General features: G+C 37.8%; 1 protein-coding gene across 1 annotated transcript; it reads left to right on the plus strand.

Moving 5' to 3' along the window:
• The first annotated feature begins 72 nt into the window (after positions 1–72).
• On the plus strand, positions 73–13,664 carry LOC148420867 (neuronal acetylcholine receptor subunit beta-2-like). Its single transcript, XM_088419405.1, has 9 exons — positions 73–208; positions 394–457; positions 2,827–2,972; positions 4,042–4,086; positions 4,176–4,285; positions 5,320–5,846; positions 6,928–7,418; positions 8,387–8,532; positions 11,296–13,664. Exons 2-9 carry the CDS (start codon positions 406–408, stop codon positions 11,309–11,311), a joined length of 1,533 nt encoding a protein of 510 aa, XP_088275531.1. The 5' UTR covers positions 73–208; positions 394–405; the 3' UTR covers positions 11,312–13,664.
• Positions 13,665–14,552: the final 888 nt, after the last annotated feature.

Consider the following 14,552-nt stretch of genomic DNA (forward strand, 5'->3'; position numbering starts at 1 on the left):
ACGCGCGTTCGGCGCACACTTAAACACACTCCCCCAAACACACGCAATTTTTTCCCCTGCCGCCGAGCTCGTCCGGGTTCTTCGTGAACCTCAGTTAAGGTGTCAAATGAGGAGGTGCGTGCGCGCCCTCGGCAAACGCAAATCCCATATACTCAGCAGACTGGCTATTCTTCGATTTACCTGAGGAGAAAGGATCTAATATTTCAAGGTGAGCACTGACACTTTTTTCCCAGCGTGACATATCTATTGGCGACAAAGCTGTTTAAAAAAAAGACGAAAGTTGCAGAATTCTGCCTAAATTTTAAGTTCGCATGCCTGTAGGAGCGAGTTGTACAAAAACAGCTATACTTGTTTTGTCTTAAGTTTTAACTAATTGTTTCCCTTTACCTCAAGTTTTTATCTACGATGAGGATGACAATCAACGCCGTTCTACTGCTCTCTACACTCTGTTTTACAAGTAAGTTTTACATTTTGTTTTATCTACATGAGTTTTTTTTTCTTGCTCGTTTTGTTTGACTTTTTCAACGTTTTAGCCGTGCGTTCGCTCATACCGCACATGTGCATGCACCTTGATTCAATGTGATTGTTAAGGATTACTTGCTCCAATAATTTTTTCTGAGTTATTTCTCGAAAAGAAATCTATTTTTACACTTCTACGGATATCTATCTATCTATCTATCTATCTATCTATCTATCTATCTATCTATCTATCTATCTATCTATCTATCTATCTATCTATCTATCTGCCCCCCCCCCCCCCCCCCCCCACCAATACACACACACACACACACACACATTTCATAGCTGATACATTGCGGATAGTGTTCATTTAACAAAGCAGTAATACTACAATGATAATAATAATAATAATAATAATAACAACATGTTTGAAATTGTGGTCTGCATTCGAAGTATTTTACAACATGCGTTGCATCATACTGTGGGTATTTATAGCAGAATATGTATTTATTAGTTTCCATTTTCAGCACAGTCTGTCTGAATAATTGCAAAAACAACCTGCACTGCAATATTGTCTATGCAGAGGAAGAAGTTTCCCTCCAGCTTTTATATTAAATTTTGTTGGACGTTCGATAAACTAATGAAAAGTCCTGTGAGACAGAAACGGCTGTGCGAAATTTCTTCAGTTTTCTCAGGAGACAACTGCATTGACCTGGTTGTATGTGGTATCCATTTACTTAAAATATCTCTACCTAGAGGCAGATGAGTGCTCTTAATAATTTACCAATAGCCCTTTCAACCTATAATCATGGAAGCAGATACCCAATCTGAAAAAAGGATGACCAAATTGCAGCCCTTCAAAAACTTCTCGTTGATTTTACTTAAAGAAGTTATTTTGCTTGAAACCACAAATCATCACAAGCTGACATCTGTTTGACAACAGCAATTCCTCAGACAATGATCATGCATGACAGAAAACCAGAGTAAGGCATTGTACTCAATGCAGAGATACCCCCAAGCCTCGCTCTCAATTATTTAAATGATGGAATCCATGCTTGTATTTTTGCAGCTTGTTGTTTTGGGTGCGCAGTGACATAGCGGAGGAGCACACAAGTATAAAACATGTCATTTTAAGGCAGACACTTTCAAAACATTTGCAATGAACACGTCTGACGCAATTTGTCAGATCGAATGCTTTTATATCAACTTAAATGCTGACAGTTTTTTCAACCCTTGAGATTACATTTGGATGCAACTGTATTGATAGTTACACATTACGCATATGCTTTTCTTAAGTTGAGTGGGTCTACTTTTAACTTTGCATTTATTGATATGTCTGTGTAATCTAACCACGATTGACTTATTATTCGGCCGTTATAGGTCAACAGCGTTAGGGGGGACCAGAACCATACAGCCAGTGGTGCACTAGCCCAGATTTTATATGCCGCCCAAATTCCATCAGCTATTTACATAATCTTACAAAATAATTTACATTTTTAACATTGCTTTTTATTCATAAGATGACCTTGCACAATCTGAAATATAAAATGGTACTTTTTCTTTATTTCATGACTGTTATATTACTGTGAAACAAATTGTGTTGCAGCATCTATATCTTTTATTGGGCAAACCAAAATATTGAAATGATCCTGTGTTATCCATTTTTTTTTTGGGTGGTGGTGGTGGTGGTGGTGGTGGGGGGTGGGGGGGTCTTTCTTTATTTCTGCCATTGCAACACAGCATACGTCTGCAAGAAAGGTCAACGTAAAATAAACACGCCGCAAACATGGTTTTGGCAGAGCGTCTGAAAGCCCTGACTTGGTCAACTTTTCCCCTCCAAAAGTATTTTTTTTTTTATATGAGTCACTGTCATATGTACTTTATGCACATCATGAAGTACATTTATATTAAAATTCAATTTAGGACTTAAGTTACAATAAGTGTATAATAGTTCATGTGGCAGACTCGTTAGCAAGTCTGCCCAAGTGCAGAGTTCATGGGTTCACTTGCACCTCTGTTCTCTTTGTGCCTGAATGAGTTTTTTTGGGTACTCCCATGTTCTAAAAACATGTATGATATATTGAACACTCTAAATTGTCCTTAGGTTCATTGTTATGAATGGTTGTTCATCTTCGTGGGCTGGCAACCAGTACAGGGCGTACCCCACACATTGCTCCAAAACAGGTTCCAGCATATCCACAACCCTTGTGAGGATTAGCTGTTAAAATGAGCTAGATTTTCATAGCGCTTTAAGATGTATTCCACTTTGCTCCTATTCGCTTATATATTTTATATATATTAAAAAGCATTAAAAAAAAAAGACTGAATGTATGAAATGTGTGATTGCTGTGTATTCCAACTCTTCAGGCAGCAGAGCAGAGAGTGCTGAAGAGCGCCTGGTCAATTTTTTGTTAGGCCCCGAACGCTACAACAAACTGATCAGACCGGCTGTCAATAAGAGCCAACAGGTCACCATCTCTATTCGCGTGTCACTATCTCAGCTCATCAGTGTAGTGAGTATATCCATTGTCACTCTTACACTCTAATGTTGGTTTTATTGGAGGCTACAGTGGGACAGAATTGTAAGCCTTACAGTTTCAATTAGGCAGGAATTCCTGCTCATAGGTCTTTCTGTAACTAAGAAATCATTGTTTAGCAAACCATCCACAGTAAAACTGTCATGAAATGTAACAATCCAGAATCTTGCTCAAAACTCTTGCAGTACAGCAATAATTATGTCCAGCAAAAAGTCACGATTTGCTGATCTTAGTTTATTAGATAATGCCATTTTATTTGATGTTGCTTTGTTCCTTATCTCCTTCGATCTCAACACTGAGTGATAAGCTAACATCTAGCTAACAGCTAGCATTCATTCAAATTATATCTAAAAAGCACAATGATGCAGGGAGGAAGGTTGCAATCAGAAAACATATAATACAATATAATATGAAGATAATACAAAGGAAATCAAAGTCAATAACGGAATACAAAGTAACAAACGAAAACACCGAAATGTATTGAGCACCAAAATACTGGACTCAAGAGAAAAAGACTGAAAAAAAATCATGGGGACTAACAATTGTTTGCCAGCAACAGTTTGACAGTAAGACACACAGACAATGACCTGACAAGAACAGAAAGGAAACTGGAAACTAAATACACTCACATCAAACGACACAACACGGAACACCTGGACAAGAAACAATTGAAAGAAGGAGCTGATTGGCCAACACAAGGGAAGCAGGTTAATGCAGACAGGCGGACACAATCGCACTGACGAGGACAAACACGAGGGGAACATTAATTACAACCCATGAACAAAAACCCACAAAAACTCAGAACAGAAAAGAACAGAAAATCCCGACACTAACCCACAAAAAAAAAAAAAAAACACACACATTGACAGAACATTAATACCACCTCTACCTTAATGATGTAATGTGAATCTAAATATCTGACATTCCTCTAACAAACTCCATAGACTTGGACAAAACATCTATCTTCAGGGGTTTTATACATTCTCCTACAACATCAGTGCTTATATTTAAAAGGTTGTAATGTGATATTTTTATTCTTTTACAGAATGAAAGAGAGCAGATAATGACGACCAATTTGTGGTTATCTCAGGTAAATGACACTCCCCCTCCACTCTTTTTGTTATTATCGTTTATGAAGTGAATGTACTTGATTTGATTGATTAACACGTCCTTCTACAGGAGTGGAATGACTATAGGCTGAGATGGGACCCAGACAAGTATGAAGGCATTAAGAAACTTCGAATACCCTCCAAACTCCTCTGGCTTCCTGACATCGTACTGTACAACAAGTGAGTGCAGGAAGATTTTAGTTTCATCTTTGTTTTCAATTTGAGGTTCGGGAAGAATGGTGTCTTAATGCCACACGTGTCTGCCTCACATTTCCAAGGTTCAGACTTTGCGTCTCCATTTTGGCTTTTCTAAGAAAAGCCTGCATGTTCTGGCTGAATCTGCTTGATGCATGAATGCTCCGCGTGGAAATAAGTCATTCGGAATCTCGTTTGCACGTATTTTGCAACTCTTTATACTCAGTGCAGCTTTACCCCGCAGTCAGCTGATATGCTCCCATACTATAGGTGGCAGTAAATGGAGTCGACAGCATACAAACAACACAACTCTACAGTATAACAGAGGCAGAGAATCCTAGTGGATTCAAATGATCTAAATTCTTCCAAGCTTTTTTTTTAAGATACTCCCGATCCCTCCAAAGTGTATGTGCTCGCCAGGAGTTGTTTACGGTATTAAGGTCACAGTAGTCCTTTTCAGCCGAATCATGAAGGTGTTTGTACTGGCGAACTTTCATTCCCTTTTCATGAGCAGGAGCTCATGCGCCATGTTTGCCGCGCGGTGCTTCCGTGCAGTAAAGAAATTCTGGAAGATACGCATTGCGGCAAATCTGACCCATGGAGGGGCGTGGTTGCCAAAATGACGTTATTTTGACGCATGGAGTGGCACGGAACTCGCAGAGGCGTTTAGCATAAACCAAGGCTAAAGTTCAAATTAAATGTCCCACCTAAAAAAAAATAAAAAAAAAACTTAGAGCACAAAAAAAGCTATGCATACTTTGGAAGAGGACGCTATTACACAGTAACTGTACTGAATTGAAAAGTGATGCATAAACAAATAATTGTTTTGGTTTTGACGTACATTAAGGGAAGGGAATTAGAGTTAGCGGTGTGGTATACGTATATTGTGGTAAGCATGTTGCAGAAAACAATAATATACAAAATTATCATAAAAAGTCAACAATTAACTAGATTATATTTTTGTTCCACCTTTGCGTGTGACTAATCCTTACCCTCTACTCTCCAACACGTGGTCACAGCGCCGACGGAGTGTATGAAGTGTCCTTCTATTGCAACACTGTTGTCTCCAACACGGGGGACATCGTTTGGCTCCCACCGGCCATCTACAAATCGGCTTGCGCCATCGAGGTGCAGAACTTCCCTTTTGACCAGCAGAACTGCACTCTCAAGTTCCGCTCCTGGACGTACGATCACACAGAAGTTGACCTGATTCTCACCAGTGACTTTGCCAGCCGTGACGACTTCACGCCCAGCGGAGAGTGGGATATCGTCTCTCTCCCAGGGCGCAAAAATGAGGACCCAAATGACATCACCTACCTTGATATCACCTACGATTTTGTTATCAAGAGGAAGCCGTTGTTTTATACCATTAATATGATTATCCCATGTGTGCTGATTACCTCTTTGGCCATTCTGGTGTTTTACCTGCCATCGGACTGTGGCGAGAAGATGACGTTGTGTATCTCAGTGCTGCTGGCACTCACCGTGTTCCTGTTACTTATTTCAAAGATTGTACCGCCCACCTCCCTTGCAGTGCCCCTCATTGGTAAGTTCTAGCAATTTTCATTCACATGAGCACAATTAGAGAAGTGAAGCCATCACCTATAGGGATTAGACTATATTCATGGAACAATGCTCCTACCAAATTAAAAGAGGAACATTTCAAATTAAGATGACTTCATAGAATGTATATTTTCCTAAAAGCCACCAGAACATTTTGAATCATTATTATTATTATTTATTTTACCCCCGATAGAACCTAACAATAAATGACCGTCAAACAATCCTAATGTGTTTTGTTCATATTCGTAATGAAGAATTACAGTATTTACGGTAAAATTTTTTGAAAAAATGATGACATGCAGACTGAGTAGTTACCGCATCACAGTAGATGTTCTGGGTTCAAATCAGTGCTCCAGCCTTCCTGAGTGTAGTTTATATGTTCTCCTGCTGTTTTTTTTCTGTGTAGTCTATTTCTATATCTACTTTTTTTTTTAGTCTATTTCTATATCTACTCCCAAAACATGCATTTTAGGTAAAATGAATTCTCCAAATTGTCAGTAAATCTACGTAAATGTGAGCATTCCAAAAACAGTTGGGTTAAAAATAACCCAACTGTAGATAAAAAAGGACCTACCCAATATTTGAGTGTTTTGTGCAAACAAAACTCACAAATTGTTGTTGTTAGTACTAAACACTCAAATAACATCAATTAGAATTTGCTCAAATATGAATGGTGACAAAGTTACATTTTACTTTGTAAAATGAGTAGTACCTTTGGTGATAAGAGTTATGCATCAAAACAACGTTTCAAAAACAAAAAAAAATGATCAATGTATATTTAACGAGAAGAATACCAGTCAAAGTAATATGACTATAACAGTGAATGTAGTAAAACGTCATCAAGTATTTAAAAGTAAATGGTCTTTTAGGAATTCAGGTCATAAAATATAAACACCACAGCTTGGCTGCTTGAAAATTGAAGGGACCTATATTGCGGAGCGATAATGTAGTCTTTATTGCCTACATCCGTTTGCTCTAATGACTTTCAATTCATTCGCATTGTTTGGGAAATTCTTTGAATATTTAAATTCATTGGTTACACTTTTTTTTTGCCTCCATTTTAGGCAAATACCTAATGTTCACCATGGTGCTAGTCACGTTCTCCATTGTGACCACCGTGTGCGTCCTGAACGTCCATCACCGGTCCCCGTCCACTCACCATATGCCTGAATGGGTGAGCCGCCTCTTCTTAGTACAACTTCCCACTTTCCTTCTCATGAGGCGTCCAGGTGCGAGTAATGTGCGTGACAAGCTCAGGCGGAAGTATGGCGAGCGGAACACTGCCAGAAAAAGTCCTTCTCAGGCTGCAACTGATAAGCATCGCTTCTCCAATATAAAACTCGGTGGGATTCAAAGAAATTCGGACTCATTTTACGTGAATGCGGACTGGGCCCACAAATATTGTTGGAGGGTAGGTGACATCCCAGATGCTGGTGGTGGATCCTCAGACGGCCCCAGGCCTTTGCGCTCTCAATGGGACGCGGACCTTGAGGAGGCGGTCGAAGGTGTGAAATACATTGCTGAGCACATGAAGACAGAAGATGATGATGAAGGGGTAAGTACATGATGTAACATATATTGTTTGAAAAATGTTGATTCAACTTTAAAATTAAAGTACACAATGAAATATACACAAGAATGAAAGTAAAATTTTACCTTTCTCTTTTTATGTGTTTTTTGTTCATTTTTTACATTGTTTCATTATCTGCAGAGGGCGAAAAAGTAACGCGCTTATTCTGATGTAGACTACTTTGTTTCCTACTGTGCTTGTCTTGTGAAGAAGATCGCCACAGCACATCCCACTTTTCTTACAACCTTGGCCTTGTTTTTGCTCTAGGGTTCTTGGCAGCTCCGTAATTATTCCCCATCCACCGATACTCACTATTTCGCCTCTAGGCATGTCTGTTAGGTTCAGGAAACCTAGAATATTTAATAAACAACAAACAGGAAGCAAAGACAACTATTTTTTTTTCTCGCGAGGAGAGCGGACAGGAATCTGACCTTCTCAGATCTCCTTCCAGTCCGGTCACACATCCTTTCCTAACCTTATATAGTCATTTGGGTTGGCCCTAGGTACAAAAGTCATTGTCAGTCATATTCAGTCGCTGATTAAGAATGTTCAGAAACCACTAACCAATCATTGAACGCGACGGCAAAAGTCTGGAAAAGTCTTAAGTATTCGCATGCAGTACCAGAGTTCCTCTCTCGCTACCGTGTCTTAATACGTGTGTATTGCACCTGCATGAAAATGAAGATCCGCCAGTTTTTACGCATGATTGCTGTCGACGAAAATAGTGGCTCAAATGTGCAACTTTGGATTCTAAAACTTTCACAAAGCTCCCTTGCTCAATAAATATTACAGAGTCTTAATTGCATGTTAGTTTAGTGGATCATAAGCATTCGGCGTGCCGGTGCATTCACGATCCCAGCAGCCATTAATAAAACACCAGCTTTTCCACTCATTTCAGCATCAACACCCTGAAACGCCCCAAACATTAGAATGCTGTGTGTGTTATGTTTCAGATAATCGAAGACTGGAAGTACGTAGCCATGGTGATAGACCGTTTGTTTTTATGGATCTTCATCCTGGTGTGTGTGGTAGGAACACTGGGCCTTTTCATGCAGCCGCTGTTCCAAAGCTACAACACGCCAACTGCTGATGATGTTGAGTAAGTCATGAACACGCTTTCGAACTAATTCAAATTCATGACAAACTCCATCCAACAAAGAGTCTAAGCGTTCCTGTTCTTGTCTTGGATATTTTTTGGACAATAAAATATATATCGTTCGTGTCATTCGAAAAAAAATAGCATCACAAGAAAGCACGCAAAAAGTGTTAACCACCACTCAGGTCTACCACCGCCACCTGCCCGTAGACTGCTGGGTATGCACCAGCAAGCCAGCGACCCTTGTGATGACAAGCAGCTAAGGAAAATGGATGCGTAGATAACCTTGAATGTGTGCCCCACAACATGCATGCAACCCTGTTACTGTAACCTTTTTAGCAAGGTCGAGGGTAAAGAAACATCATCAGTTTCCCAAAAGAATGGCTAGAGCAAAGGTAATAAGCAAAGTTAATCCTCTCTTTCGTAAAATAGTTAACCTTACTTGAATGTCTCACTCTACCTCCTCATGCAACTCAGTTGTGCATATAATCAAAATAAGAGAAATCTTTTATTTTTTTCTTTCTTATTTACATAAGTAAGTTTGTCCCCGTGGTCAGCAGGAACAGCTAGCTAAACAGTTTCTACTCTGAGAGAAAGCTAACATTAGTGCGGATTTGCAACCCTGTAACTGTTTAGAGTAAATATATTTATTTATTCTTTAAATCATGTCATCAAAATTGTACCCTGTCAGCTCAACTAATCAAGCCTACGCTAGTTAAATAATTACCTATTATTGATGAATATGTAGCAGAAAATCAGAAAGTGAAAGTTACTTTTCAATAAATTTGAAGCCCAAATTAGGTTACTGTAGCTCGATAACTATTAACCAACATCCAACAGCGCATTCATTTGCGTTTGTATGTCACATTTTATTATAATAAATACAAGCTAAACATGTATTCAATTTTTTGTGCAAAGACAGCAGTTCTAAAGAAAACACAACTTTAAAAAAAAAAAATTGGGTTCAAAACATCATGTCAGCAACGGTTGTTATGCTAGTCATCTCTGCAGAAGAAGGAGTAAACTGATTTTAAGTTAATTTGACACAGCCGTCTTACATTTAGGCCAAGCACATGCGACCCAATGTCCTGGACTAGAACATTATCTTCCTGAAAATGATGACCTTTATTCAACTCGCTTCATCTCATCTCAACTCATCTTTATTTGCAGAGCACTTCAAACAACTACAGCTAAAACAAAGTGCAGTCTATAATATAAAAATCAAATAAAACCTCTAATAAAAGGGTAAGACGCTAAAACAAATGCAGTCTCATTTAAAGTTGAAAACTAAAGAGTAAAAGTGGGTTTGATTGTAAAAGTACAGTACATAGTATTGTCTAACGTTGGCAGAAATCTGCACTCTCTTAATTGTTACGGTGGTTGTTGTTGGTGTTTTTTTTTTTTTTTAATAGAAAATGCTGACAGTTATCTATTGACATATAAACTGCCCACTCAAAATATTCGGTGTGCCTAAATACTTTTGAGGATTGTTATAAAGAAATATCAGCAAAATGCTTGTAGAAAATCACCTTCCAAACAGATGCCAGGAAAATGTGTTAAGTTCCAATAAAACAAAGACATTTTTGGTCATAATTATTCAAAAAGGTTTGTTCATCACAAACAAAGTCAACGTTTCATTAAATTAGTCGGGCTGTGAGTTTCATGAATATTGAGTTGAATATAAGAAGATTACCCCAAAATAAGATGTTGTCTTGATGTGTATTCTGTTGAATTTGGTTTTGATTGGAATTTGTTTTCCACATTTTTCGTCTTTCTTGTTATTTTTCCACCTGTACTTTTTGTGTCATCCAGTCACCTCGCTCAGCCACTTGTGTCTTGTCCTGGTGTTCCTCGTTGTCTTGTTAACTTTCTTGCCTTTTTTTTTCCAGTCCTGGTCAGACCATGTGCATATTCTCTTTTGGTGGCTTTGTCCATGTTTAACTGATTTTCTTTACTCATGACTTCAATGAAGCTTTTTGGACTTTAATAAACGTAGTTCTTTGTTTGATTTTTAATATTTGCTTCCCTGCAATGAAGTCCTCTAGTCCCTAGTCCTTTAGTTTTGACCTTAACTGAAACATTTGTTTTCAAAGCTTGTAGTTATACTTCACTTATAATTCTCTTTTAATTAAACAAACTCCATTGTGCACGTTGCGTGCTTTTCCTGGCCGACAGAATAAATATTTCATACACATTAATGAAACGTGTTAGATTGTTGAACATCAGAATGTACAATACATGTTTGATATGTGTGTAGCTGCTGGAGACACACAGAGGAAATGCCTTTGTTTCCTTCTCGTCCATATATTTGAACAAGAAATGCACAATTTCAGCTGTTATATTGTGATATATATATTGAGATTGACATTAAAAACTCATAATATAACTCATAATACAAAGAATATACTGGTATGGCATTTAGCTTCGGCTAGTCAGCAATAGCATTCAATTTAACAGTAATGTTTGTTTGTTTTGTTTATTTTTGTCATAACACACACTTTTTTTATGGCGCAGGCTCAATGAGTAATGAAAAATGTCCAAATATTGTATGCACTGCGTTATAAGAAGATCTTCTGCACATTAAAGCAAACAAACTTGTATAGCAAATCACTCAAATTTCATTCGACTTTAATACAACAAAAACACCGTCGATTTTTGGGAAACACTTTACACTAAAGAAAAAAAAAAGGTATTCTTGTTTATCAATAATCAGTTTTTTTTTTTTTTAAGATTCAGACTCATCTTGTTTTATTTTTCTCTCTACAGGTATGGGGATTTCTAAGATATGAGGATAAAATTGTGCTGGGACACGATGCCAGCGTCCATTCCTCATCCCTTTTTGTTGGTGGAAACGTAACGTTAAGGTCTAGTGTGCTGGTAGAGTTTTCTCCAACAGAGCTGTATACATACATACATACATAATATCCCCCCCCCCCCTTTTTTTTTTCCTCAGACCAATACCACTACTACCACTCAACTACCACTCAACTCTTAAGTACTATATATATATTAAGTAGTACATATATTACTATTGTACTTTTGATAGTGACATAACATTTCCAAAGATCCAATGACAGATCATTTAAAAAAAAAAAAAAAGACCTGTATGTCCCTATCTAGGATTTCCCTTTAGGATTACATGAAATTAATAGCAATTTTCTATTCTCTTTTTGTTTCTGTTAGTGGTTCAATGGATCAGAGTACGGATTAGATCATGGATTTGAGTGTTGGATTAAAAAAAACAAAAAAACGTTCAATTCAAAATGTCTTATAAAACCATTTAGATTTTATAAACAAAATTTAACGACCAATATAGGACAGAGTACCTTCTGTCATGTCTGGGCATGGCGGGTGAGGAGGAGGATAGTGTGGGACCCCCAAAAAATGTATGAGCCTGAGAGGGATGGGGCTCAAATAAAGGTTTAATGAAATCTGAGGCAGGCTCAACCGAAAAAAAACAAAGTAACAACAAAAAAGTCAAAACTGAAACAAATTCACTGGGGGCAGCAGGAAATGGACACAGGAAAGTAGGAACTACTCAGGGGAGATGGTGGACTCGGACAAAATGACAGGAGACAATAACCTGACAAATAACTGAGCCAAAACTGGTACTTAAATACAAGAAGACCAATTAGGGAAACATACAACAGCTGGATGGGAACAAGAGTCATGGGACACAAATTGGATGGACACAGGGGTGGGGACACGCGGACAAGTGGAACATATCATGCCAACTAGACTAACCCCAGGAAAACAAAACATGAACCGAAACAAAAGTAAACAAAAAAACCACAGAAGCAGAATCCCGCAAAACATCAACACGAAAAATTTAACCCAAACAGACATGACAGCTTTTTTTCCATCCATACGGCAAAATTCTGTTTTTTTTCTTAGTTTGGTTCATTAATATTCCAACCAATAGAACAAAAGATAGAAGCTATCGATTTGAAACCCACATTTGTTCACTTATTAACAAGTTGATGGATTTTCTGAGTTTGTGATGTCCAACTGTTTTTGAATGCCCCGCATACTCACAGCAGTGGCTAACGCTAACGTCGTAGACTTCTGCTGTAACATACAATAGCAACGTAATTGACGAGCGGGTTCTTAGTATCCTTAATCAGTGATTGAACATCTGTATTCAAAATACAGCAGGTGGACAACCACTGCTCACTTTGAAGCTAACTATAAGTTTCATAGTCTTTAAGTAAGATGAAAGTCATTTTTATAGTATCAATTTGGGTAAATTTTAAATTGATTCTGAATGGTGGTAAATGATTGTGCAGTGTAGATTGAACAGGCAGCCTTTACATGAACATGTGCTTTTTTTTAACCACCTATTAACTACAAAAATTGTACATGACATGATAGCATGCAATAATTTTATCTTGAAAGCTTCATGGTAGACACTATAAAGATGAAAGTCTTTGGCCTACTTTTAAATTTGACTTTTGACTTTACTGAAATTTGACTTGAATTTACTGATTTTCTACTAGCATACCAGGCTTGATGAGTTCTGTATTTTTAACACAACATAATTGTTTTGGGGGTTTTTGCTGTCTTTTGCGATATGTGGTTAAATTTCACAATGTAGATACAAATTGTTAAAACTACAGCCATAGTTACATTCAAAGGTTTAGTTCTGAAAGCACATTAACTAACAAAACACAATCAATTTAATGAGATGTGTTTTTTTGTGTGTGTGTTCCACTACTGTTGTGATGAAATGTATGTATGAGTTTATATTTTGTCTCTTATTCCATCGTACGATCTTGATATCTAAGTTTGAAAAGAGGGCTACGTTGCTACGTCGGATGTGATACAAAATATGTATGAACATGTACACCGTGTAAAAGTCTTTGCCCACAACCTTGTTTTAATTTTGACCTTTAACGGTGCATTCATTTTGACATTGTAAACTAGTAAATACTTTTGAGTAGTCCACAGAGAAATTACAGTTATGGGTATTTTCAAGTATCCTACTTCTACCAAGGAGTTATACAAAGGTAACTGCTTTGAACATTGTTTGCTATGATAAGGGAAGTTAGGCTCCAGTAAAACTTACTCATAACAAGAACAAAACAAAACACTGTATTCGATAACAATATGTTGAATAAAATTGATTCATGTTCAAACAGTGGTGTCTCCATCATTTGTTCATATATATATATATATATATATATATATATATATATATATATATATATATATATATATATATATATATAAAAACTTGTGACGTCCTAGCTAATGCATGATTCATGCCACACACTAGATAATGAAAGGATCACATCACTCATGGATCCCTTTCATGTTAAACTGTGTGTTTAGTTTATTTTCCTTTGACACGTGAAGAAGAGATTGAGAAGTAAACGGTTCAGCATTGTGATTCAAACTTTTCATCTTGCTTTGATCTCATTAGAATGCCTCAGGCTGCGCTCAACAATGCTGATTTTCCAGGATATTGGCAAGCCCTGTGCGAATGAACTGAGCTTTGCACCACGGTGCGGTCTGGCTCTCTGCTTGAGGTTGCACTCCTAAATAAGCAGAGTGCGGCAGATGCCCCTGCAGTTGTCCGGAGGACTTATTCCACAGCCCGCATGGCTGCAGGAGAAAAGAACACGACTACCCCCATCATAAACACTCAGTCAAACCTGGACACTTACCAAGTGCCATCTCTCTGGCCCCTTTCCTCCCTTTTCTCTCTTCCTTCTATCACACTTCAGTCAGCTCGGTATTTACAGAATACAGAAATGTTCCGTGGTTTAAAGCCAAATGTATCCTTTTTCACACTTTGCGTCCAAATTGATTTGGGGCTGGTATCCAGATACCAGGTGATCCAGCATGACAACAGCTGCTGTTATCAAATAAGGAGACATGAATCATGTGGCCATACTATGCTCACTTATTGACAATATTGCAGTCCATAATCACATAAGAAAGAAAAGTAAAGAATCTTCTTGTCACAGTGTGCTCTGATCAGGTTAGTGCCACCTGGTGTCCTCAGCTGATGCTCATCATTT

The sequence above is a fragment of the Hippichthys cyanospilos genome, chromosome 7 (assembly GCF_059441005.1).
Source record: "Hippichthys cyanospilos isolate Australia breed blue-spotted pipefish chromosome 7, RoL_Hcya_1.0, whole genome shotgun sequence".
NCBI classification, from domain to species: domain Eukaryota; kingdom Metazoa; phylum Chordata; class Actinopteri; order Syngnathiformes; family Syngnathidae; genus Hippichthys; species Hippichthys cyanospilos.

What these genes read in the sequence shown, in the direction of transcription:
- LOC148420867 (XM_088419405.1), top strand. Translation starts at nt 406, where the DNA reads ATGAGGATGACAATCAACGCCGTTCTACTGCTCTCTACACTCTGTTTT. An exon ending in CCAATTTGTGGTTATCTCAG is followed by an intron (nt 4,087 to 4,175) that starts GTAAATGACACT and finishes GTCCTTCTACAG; the next exon opens with GAGTGGAATGACTATAGGCT. An exon ending in CAGAAGATGATGATGAAGGG is followed by an intron (nt 7,419 to 8,386) that starts GTAAGTACATGA and finishes GTTATGTTTCAG; the next exon opens with ATAATCGAAGACTGGAAGTA.